This window comes from Physeter macrocephalus, chromosome 2 (genome assembly GCF_002837175.3).
Source record: "Physeter macrocephalus isolate SW-GA chromosome 2, ASM283717v5, whole genome shotgun sequence".
Classification (NCBI taxonomy): domain Eukaryota; kingdom Metazoa; phylum Chordata; class Mammalia; order Artiodactyla; family Physeteridae; genus Physeter; species Physeter macrocephalus.
In genome coordinates, this window is record NC_041215.1 from 64,515,072 (window position 1) to 64,525,608 (window position 10,537).

The 10,537-nt window shown below is 42.1% G+C and overlaps 1 protein-coding gene and 1 non-coding gene across 2 annotated transcripts in view; both read right to left on the reverse strand.

The window, feature by feature from the left end:
- Window positions 1-10,537, reverse strand: part of CCDC148 (coiled-coil domain containing 148) — a 310,928-nt gene that overhangs the window by 156,546 nt on the left and 143,845 nt on the right. The window contains exons 9-10 of the mRNA XM_024122369.2: window positions 9,713-9,851; window positions 6,721-6,927 (exon numbers count right to left, since the gene is read on the reverse strand). Of these exons, the coding sequence (XP_023978137.1) occupies window positions 6,721-6,927; window positions 9,713-9,851 (346 nt within the window). The remainder of the gene's footprint in view (window positions 1-6,720; window positions 6,928-9,712; window positions 9,852-10,537) is intronic.
- LOC112064569 (U12 minor spliceosomal RNA) lies at window positions 5,824-5,976 on the reverse strand. The gene has a single exon (XR_002891533.1). It is a non-coding gene; the product is annotated as a U12 minor spliceosomal RNA (small nuclear RNA).

Genomic DNA, 10,537 nt, shown 5'->3' on the forward strand with positions numbered 1-10,537 from the left:
TTTTTTTTTTTTTTTTGGTATGCGGGCCTCTCACTGTTGTGGCCTCTCCTGTTGCGGAGCACAAGCTCCGGACGCGCATGCTCATCGGCCATGGCTCATGGGCCCAGCCACTCCGCGGCATGTGGGATCTTCCCGGACCTGGGCATGAACCCGTGTGCCCTGCATCGGCAGGCGGACTCTCAACCACTGCGCCACCGGGGAAGCCCGAACCCAATTTCTAAAGTGGTTAGATGGGTCAGAGTCCCAAACATCAGAGGGAAGGACTGGATGTGACTGTGTAGAAGACATCACATCCTGCGTCGGGAGGAAAGCAGGGGACTAGCAGGAGACAGACACGGGGCGGGCGAGGCAGGAATTAAGGGTCAATTTCATACCTCCATGACTTCATTTTATTGATAAAGTAGGAAGTGGGTTGTCTCCTGGGAGTCTGGTGGGGAGGGTGTATGGTGTTAGGTAAGAGTCTTGTAAGGACCGGTGATCCTTTGAAACAGTGATAAGGGGAATAGGAAGAACTGGTGAACAAAGGACAAGACTAAGGATTCCCATGTGGACATTTCATTGAGAGTCCGGATAAGATGACTTTTCCTTAGTAGTACTTGGCCACCCAGTATGGACACAGAGAAAGTCAACTGTGAGACAGATCTGGGAATGAGGCTCCGCAGCCATTCTGTAGACAGACGAGGATGTTAAGGAATCAAGTGCACAACTAACAGAGTGGCCTAGGTTAGTGCCAGGATGGTCTGGGGCTGGTAGTCTAGGAAAATTTAGGGCAACAAAGAGCAGGTTTTGTGGGAGCAGGAGAATGAGAGCTCTACTTTCCCACTTTCATCTCAGCTCTCTTGTGAAAGGCCTAAAAGCCTCTATTTGCTACAGCAGCAGTTACTGATGGAAAACCAAAATAAAACAGAGACAGAGAACTCATTATTTCAAAATTCCTTTAACTCTTTTCTTAAAGACACAAATCGTCTAAATCATCCCCCACAAGCCCTTTAAATTCCAACACTAAGAACAAAATTATGGTTAAATGTTTAACTAATGTTTATTATAGCTAGCATGTTGGTTTTAGAAAGGTCAAATTTATGATACAATGAAGTAATATTTTTCACATTCTCTGAGTCTATTTTATAGAACATTGGGGCCCACAGTATAATAAATGTCTTCTATTATTTTGTAAGATTCTTGTATGCAAAGCTGTGTAGGGCAGTGATAAAATGGAATTTCAAATCAAATGAGCTGGGGTTAACCTTAAGGCAGGTCACTTTATCTTTCAGGACTTCACCCTTCAGACTTGTAAAATGAAGACTAGGGATAAATCTCCAAGCTTCTTTCCAGGTTAAAAAAAAATGAGCATAATTTAATATTTTTAATTACTACCGAATTGATAGAGTTACCCCTTTTCTTTTATGATATATTTTTGATCCGAGCTATAATTTACTGAGTCTCAGTCCTTGATCAGGAACACAAACTCCAACGATAACACTGTTTCTCTGGAAAATAGAATCCATTTTACCACAATTTACTTTATGTTCCAATTTCTCCACTCTCTGCCCACATTTACTCTTTGGAGGCTGCAACTCCAAAAGTTCAGAGATAGTTGTTCACCATATTGTGACCATGTGTCTCTGAGGAGACTCCATATTATGTAGCCTCCACTGACCCCAGCCCCTGATTTCATGGGTGAGTGCTCTACAGCACCCCTTACACATCTTAACTTGGATTTGTCATTGAAGGTAATATCAGAAAATGCCTATAAAGCATCTATTCGAATGCCTGAGATGTTGGGGGCTCTCCACAGAATACACCTGGTATGTTGGGCAGCATGATGTATGGGAAATAATCAAAACACTGCCTTATTTCTGTCCCCCATTCAGATGTTTCTCCTGTCACTAGATGAAAACTAAGCAGAACCCATGGCTCACTCTTGGGTTACAGAGGGTCCCACAGTCACTTTAAGTCATAAAATACAGTCTTGATTCAAAATTAAATTGTCTAGTTCTAAGAGATTAAGCAACTCTTCCCTCTTTATTCAGAATATAACATTTCCTTTCATTCCCTACATGCTTAGACCATCAGAGTCCAGGAGTGGGAGGGAAAAGGGGAGGAGAGGTAAAGGGGAGAAGCAGAGTTCTCATTGGACTGGTGACTGACACTGTCCCCAGTAAACCCAGCAGGTGCTTAATGCTGACTCTTGCCCTCCTATCAGTTTTCTTTTCTGGACTGTTCCTGGAAAATTCCCCATACACATTTTCCTTTAGCTAATTCTCTTCCACCTTCAGGTTCCCATTTATTGCTGTTCCACCTCACTGTTTTGGGTGGAGCCCAAACCTCTGGCAGGAGCTTTGTTGGGCAGAAAAATCTCAGACCTTTGAAGATGACCCCATGCCACTAGCCAATGATTTCTTAAATAGAGCACATAAAAGATTGATAAATAGTATTTCATTAGGACCTTCCAGAAAGCAGGAAAATGTTGCTCCGACTTTAACCACAAGAAAAAGCTGAATAGCCTACAACATCAAAACTTTTCTTGAACCCATCGGAGAAGAGGTCATGGAGCAATAAACTAGCCTGAGATTTAAAGAAAGGTAGATGTCTTCAGGAAGAGAGGCAATGTGAGAACTGGCTTACCTGAGGCAGAGCCCCTGGGAAAGACAAGGCCATCCTAGAAGGGATAAGAAGATTGCAGGTAAAACTCTGTGATGATTCCAGTTACACTTTAACAATTTGCTGCTGTGGCAGAGTGTTAGCTTCTGTATAGAATCCATGGAAGCTACAGACATAAGGGGAATTTACACTCCTTCACGGGCTTTTCTCTACAAACCTCACAGAATGCTCCTAAGAAAGATGGAGGTCAGGGTAGGTGAGGAGAGGAAGTCCCCTATGGGTGTGCAAATCAGCGAGAGAGGAACAAAACCCTACTGAACAAAAGGCGCTGTGGGTGGGGAGGGATGCAGAGCAGCAAACCCACCAGGGCGCAAGTGTAGACCCTTTACAGCTGGGGAAAGGGAACAAAGAAATCCTTCTCTCCTGGGGAAGAAGCAGCAAGCTCTCTCCCTCACAGGAACAAGCAAGACCCAAGGCGAGTTTGGAGTTCATCTGCCCTGGGGAGGAGGGCACAGCTACTGAGTAGGTCCTGGCCTCAAGACCCAGGGACATAGGTCCTGCCCGAGACTGAGGCTGAACCAAGAAAGCAGAATGCCTTTTCCCCAGCCAGGCTAGCAAGTGGCTAGTAAGAACCTACTGCAGCGGAAGGTGCAAGAGGAGCAAGTCTCTCTCTGGGGCTCAGGTTCACAGGGAAAGCCTGAAGCCTACTCCCACCATAAGCAAAGTACCACTAATTGCCAAAAACTGAAGACAACTGGTGAATGGATAACTGTGATAAACCCATATCATGGAATACTACACAGCAATAAAAACGACCAAACTATTGACATACACAATAATGCGGATGGATTTCAAAGGCATTCTGCTAAGCGAAAAAAGCCAGACTCAAGAGTGCATACTATAATGGTTACATTTATATGACATTCTAGAATAGGCAAACTATAGGGACAGAGATCAGTAGTTGCCAAAGGCTGAAGGTGGGTGAGGTGTTGACTACAAAGAGGCATGAAGGATGGCTGACAGTGATGGAACAGTTCTACATCCAGACTGCAGGGGAGGTTACATGTCAGGCATTTGTCAAAACTCAGAACTGTACACTAAAAAGGGTGATGTGTACAGTATATAACTTACACCTCAAAGACATTTAAAAAAACAGAATTTCATTAAAATTAAAAAGGTTTGTTTATGAAAAAACAATGTTAAGAGTGTGAAGAGACAAGTTACAGATTGGGAGAAAAAAATAGAACCTGCATACAGAATATATAAAGAACATACAAATGAGTAAGAAAAAAAGGCAGACGATGGAATAGAAAAATGGGCAAAGGACCTAAGTGGCCATTTCACAAAAGAGAATATTCAAATGGCCAATATGCATAAGAAAAGCTGCTCAATATCTTTATTCTAAATGCAAATGAAAATCATAATGAGGTGCCACTACACATTCAACAGATTAGCTGAAATGAAAGATTGGCAACATCAATGTTGGTGAGGATGTGGAGCAACTGAAAGTGGCTGCAAATTTATATAACCACTTTGGAAAACTATTTGGCAGTATTTACTAAAGTGAAACACCCATGAGCCTTATGATGCAGCGATTCCACTCCTAGGTACTTATCCAAGTGATATGAGGGCCTATGTCCACCATAAGACATGTTCAAGAATGTTCATAGCACCATTATCATAACAGCAAAAACCTGAAAGCAACTCAAATTCCCATCAATAGGAGAACATACAAATAAATTGTGGTACATGTATACATATATGTAGGAAGTACTACCCAGCTATAAAGAATAACAAATAATTGCAACATGCAACAAGGATGAAACTCACAGATATGATGAGTGAAAGAAGTATAAAAGAGTATATACTGTATGATTCGATTCATATGAAATTCACCAATAAGCAAAACTAAACTATGGTGATGAATTCAGAATAGTGGTCATGGATGGGGCCAGTATATACTGAGAAAAGGCATGAGAGAGCCTTCTGAGCGGTTCTATACCTTGACCCTGATGGTATTTCTATGGGCAGCACATATTTGTAAAACTTTATTCAATAGCACACTTAGGTTCTGTGTGCTCTACTGCATGTATGTTTACCTCAAGGTAATACAATAAAAATAAAATATCACCTACAGCATAGTTTAAGGACTAATGATAATGTGTGCAAAATGAGTATAAACAGACTAGGAGTATATAAGGACTTGTCGTGGCCCCTGACCACCCCCCACCTTTTTTTTTTAGAGTCACTCAGTGTTCCTAATCAGTCACAGATGGAAAAGAAACACACATTAGCTCTGTAGCCCATGGCAGATAGGGCTTGATGCAGCTTCTATTGCTTTTAGGTCCTAAGCTTATGCAATGTCAAAAGAAATATATTTTTGTTTAAAAAAATGCAGGGACTGGGCTTCCCTGGTGGCGCAGTGGTTGAGAGTCCGCCTGCCGATGCAGGGAACACGGGTTCGTGCCCCGGTCCAGGAAGATCCCACATGCCGCAGAGCGGCTAGGCCCGTGAGGGAGCCATGGCCGCTGGGCCTCGAGAGGCCCGCGTACCGCAAAAAAAAAAAAAAAAAAAAAAAAAATGCAGGGACTTCCCTGGTGGTGCAGTGGTTAAGACTCTGCGCTCCCAATGCAGGGGGCCCGGATTCAATCCCTGATCAGGGAACTAGATCCCACATGCATGCCGCAACTAAGGAGCCCACCTGCCGCAACTAAGACCTGGCACAACCAAATAAATAAATATTAAAAAAAAAAATGCAGAGCAAGCATTTTTCCTCTAATGTTTTAAAATAGTGACATTTGTTTCTATATGCTATTAACTGCTATAATATAACATCTACCAGCTTATTTTTTCTATCAAGAGAATATAATTTCTTGTTGCACCATCATCATCTTACCATGTCATTTATCAGTAAATTAAGATTTGGGCACTGTATGTATGCTATACCTCAATACAACTGTGTGTGTGCGTGTGCTGCATGTATCTTTATTTCTCAACCACAAACAAGCAGTTGGCATTATACTGCAATTACAGAACTACTAAGTTTCAGAGAGCTGGCTAAGGTCACCAACTCCAGGTTCAACAGTTTCATGGGTAATAATATTGTTGGCAATTTTGTGAGGTCCGACCAGTCCCCTGCTCGGGGAATTAGTTAGCTCCCAGGTCCTGTCTCAGCTTCTCCAGTCTGTATGGTTCAGACCATTCTACTCTTTCAGTATAAGGGGGATTTCCAAATCACAACTCCAAGGCATCCTGCAAAGTAAGCAGGTCACCTTAGGGGCAACATTTACCCGCTCAAAAATTCACCTCACATTAGCAGTAAGGATTTGGCACCACCCCGAATCATTATTTTCCTTACTCATAAGTTTAAGGCATGATACAATTCATGTTTGGTGGCCCTTCCAATGCTCCTAGAGAGGCCATATTCACATGGGGCCTCCAGGACTCATGCACCCGTGACCAGACACAGCAGCCACTCTTGTTTTCAGTTCTGCCACTAACGTAGTTCCTCTATATTTCCCTGTGAGCGTCAGACACCAGTGCTCAAGCCTCCAACTACAGGGGTTACCCACTCAACTCTCCAAGCCATCCTGGAGGCCCCTCGCTGGGTCTGAGCAGGAGGAAAACCCTGTCTGCTCCCCCTCTCACTCTGCTCAGTGCTCACACACAGCCCATCAAGCTCTCCTCAATGTATCTCTTCACAAATCCTCCCTCCTCTTCATAATTTGACCCCTTTTTAAAAAAAATCTTTAATGTGAATGAGAGGTCCATGAGTCTGAAGCAGCATCAGACATTTACTTTATAATTACATTCTGCATTTTCATCCAGCACCTCACTCTGACGTACAGCATTTGTGGTCGGTATTGGACATCCTCAATCAAAAATTCAATACTCACCTCCTGTTATAGTAACTTCTGATTGAACTGTACAAAATTGTGGATTGTTCACAATTTTTGATCTAAAAGAATTTCAATTTCATATGGTTCGAACTAACAACTGTATTCAAAACAGGTTTTTTAGAGAAATGGGACTTTAGGTTGGAATTGAACAAAAGGGAAAAGTGAATTCTTAAGTGAATACCCAGGCAAATACTGAAGCACCTTCTGCAAAGCGTCTCACCTTGGCTTTCAGATCAGCACACACTTCCTGTTGCTTTTTCCTGTCCTTAACCAACATGTTTTCCATTCTATGAGTTGCACAGGCCTCGGCCACTGTCAGCACAGCCTTCTGTATAAAGTCTCTCCTATTCTTACTCCAACTTGATATCAGGATCCTTCGCTGCTCCTTAGCAAAGTGATATTGGTCACAATATTTTTCATGTTCAACCTGAAAAGATAACAGGTGGTAAACGCTTATGAAACCAAGCCTACGCTTTATGTCATTGTTACAAAAGTGAATAAAATGAATTATAACCAATGATTTTGAAAAATGAGGGACAAATGAGGGACAAACATCTTTTTTTTTTTTTTTTTTTGCGGTACGCGGGCCTCTCACTGTTGTGGCCTCTCCCGTTGCGGAGCACAGGCTGCAGACGTGCAGGCTCAGTGGCCATGGCTCGCTCACGGGCCTAGCCGCTCCGCGGCACGTGGGATCTTCCCGGACCAGGGCACGAACCCGTGTCCCCTGCATCGGCAGGCGGACTCTCAACCACTGAGCCACCAGGGAAGCCCGGACAAACATCTTAATAGTAAATACAACAACCAGGACCAAGTACCAGTCCCAGAGTTCTGAGCCCATGGCTAAATGGTGACTGAGGACCAGTCATTAAATGTTTTTAAGTTTTGTACAGGATGGAGTCAGGCCAGACAGCCCTAAAACAACTTCTACCCCTATATAGCAATGAATCTATGAGCAGAAAATATGATTTCCCCCACATATAATTTCAAAAATACTCCATCTTTAAATCAGCTTTGCTGTATTAACAATGACTCCAGGTGCTTCAGTTAGACATATGCTAATAAACATTAAAAATTGCCAATAATGCTGAAAACTCAGTTTGCCCTTGATTACTGAAACAATCAGATGTTCAGACATCTAAACTTGATGTATTTATAGCAATGACAGTAGCCCTTCCCATCCCACACTCTTGAGGGACATGATATTCTTACATAGGTACCAATAGTTTCTGCTGCCAGTGAATCCCAGCCCTGGGAGATTTGAGTCTTGAGGGAAAGAACAGGACAGGAGATAGCCTGAGTAGTTCAAAAAATCTCTGTAGTTGATTCTGAAACACTCCTTATATAAAGGTGTGTCTCCTGCAATTGAGAGTCAGTGATCTAAATAATTCTTTATTTTGCCAGTATAGACCATATCTCTGAATTTGATACATTACTTAACCCCTACGTGATGTGAGAAAAGAAGCTAGCAAGCAGCATAAGCTTGGTCCTACCTAAAAAAATAACTTAGGTATGGTTAATTAAGTACATAATGAAACGGGCTATGGCTTCACCTAAACCAAATATCAGCTCCTAAAATCTGTTTGGTAAACTTCTTAGCTTTATTCCCCTAAGCCAAGAATATGCTTAAAACTTGGCAAACATTAAGAAAGGAAGTATACACCAGGCAGAAATGCATACTAATTATCCCAATGTAAGAAGTAAATGTAAAAATCTTTATCATATTAATAGTAGGCAAATATAAAACTCTACACAGTTAAAAATGACAGCTGGTCACAGAAGCAAACAGAATCTATAGGGAATAAAAAGAAAGATCTAATTTAGTAAATTAAGAGTTTTGTAAAATCCAGAATGAATTATTATATAACATGTTTTTTACACAAGAATTTGCTATAAAATAAAGGTCAGAATTAAAACAAATAATTGAGTGGGGGTTGGTGGGTAGGAAAGGATAAGAGAGGTTGGTCAAACTAATTGTGTGGCCTTTGCCTCAGTTTCTTCACCTGAAAAGTAAGGATAACTATAGTACTTCTCTCATCCACTGTTATGTGCATTACAGGAGTTTACACATGACTGACATAGGATAAATTCTACACACGTTAGTATTGTTACTTGCTTGATTTAAAACAATTACAAAAACGCAGAGTATGTGATAATATTTTATAGCATGGCCTATTTAAAAGGTAAGAGTCACTTCCCTGGTGGCGCAGTGTTGGGAATCTGCCTGCCAATGCAGGCGACACGGGTTCGAGCCCTGGTCCAGGAAGATTCCACATGCTGTGGAGCAGCTGAGCCCATGTGCCACAACTGCTGAGCCTGCACTCTGGAGCCCACGAGCCACAACTAGTGAGCCCACGTGCCACAACTACTGAAGCCTGCGTGCCTAGAGCCCATGCTCCGCAACAAGAGAGGCCACTGCAATGACAAACCCATGCGCCACAACGAAGAGTAGCCCCAGCTTGACGCAGCTGGAAAAAAGCCTGTGCGTAGCAACGAAGACCCAGTGTAGCCAAAAATAAATAAATAAATAAATTTATTTTTTAAAAAAAGGTAAGAGTCTATGCATGTTTGTTTACATATATGTTTTAAAGTGAGTTACTATGAAATTCACTGGTGACATGGTAACTTCTGTTTCTTTGTCTATGTGATCTTGTCCACTAAAGAATTTAACCATAACTTCACAGGGAAATTTCAGCCAGGACTCTGAGTTATGAATTTGGGACATTTGTGTTTAGACCCGTCTAGGGGGATCAAGTGGAGTTGTGGTGGTGATGGTGTAGGTAGGCACCAGCTCGCAAGGCAAGTGTTGGCTTCCCCATGACTAGAAGGACTGAGGTGTGGTAGGCTGTGTGAATGCAGGAGCAGGCACCCCACTTTCAGGCAAGACTCAGAGATGGCAGAACCTCTGAGATGGGCAGGTGAATGTACAGACACCTGGAGGTCAACACTAGCAGAGCAACCCAGGGGACCATGGTGAAGCTCTCTGTGGCAAGTAAGCCACAGAAGAGTGAATGTGGCCAGAGGGATCTCCCACCTTTTTATGTACCACACTGACCTGAAAAATGGTAGACTTTCAAACTATAACCCTATTATTTTCTAGAGTGTACAAAAAAAAATCATTTTAGAGCACCATTTAAAGTATATATATATTTTGCTCAATAATTATCAACCACTAAAACAATTGAACTTGCCAGCATAGAGGGTCCAGCACTCACCAAATCATGCCTCGATTTATGAGGAAAATGTCTTTGTAACATGTCCAGATACAGAGTCCTTCTGCCACTGAGATCCCTAGGATACTGATCCACAAGAGCCTGGTAAAACCAGTGGTCTTCATCACTTAATTGGAAGTTTCTGGAAGAAATAAAAATGTCACAACACCTTAAGCAATCATGGAGTTTGAGGGACCTCAAACTGTTTAAGCTGTTAGCGAATGATAATGATTACACTAAATAAAGACTTTTTAAAAAATACATTAGCCAAATCAAATGTCTCCTATAGAAAAAGTTCTAAATTATAACACAATGGGTTCTTTCAATCCTTTATTTGGTCTTGCCATGAGTTCCAGGCATAATTTGAAGAAGTTTAACAATGAGACATAATATTTTAAAAATATTTATTCTATCTTGCCTATAACAATATTTTAAAAATTATGACCAATGAATGAAATAATAAATCATTAACTCTACAGATTAAAAAGGAATTTTGTTAATTCAACAAATTTCCTGCTTCTAGACTGGAGGAAAACACAAATGTAGAGTGTCAAATAAACAATACACAAAGGAAACTAAGGCCTGAGGAAGGCACATATTAAGGTTGACTTTAAAAGTAAGTCTAAGGGGCTTCCCTGGTGGCGTAGTGGTTGAGAGTCCGCCTGCCGATGCAGGGGACACGGGTTTGTGCCCCGATCCGGGAAGATCCCACATGTCGCAGAGCGGCTAAGCCCGTGAGTCATGGCCGTTGGGCCTGCGTGTCCGGAGCCTGTGCTCTGCAACGGGAGAGGCCACAACAGTGAGAGGCCCGCGTACCGCAAAAAAAAA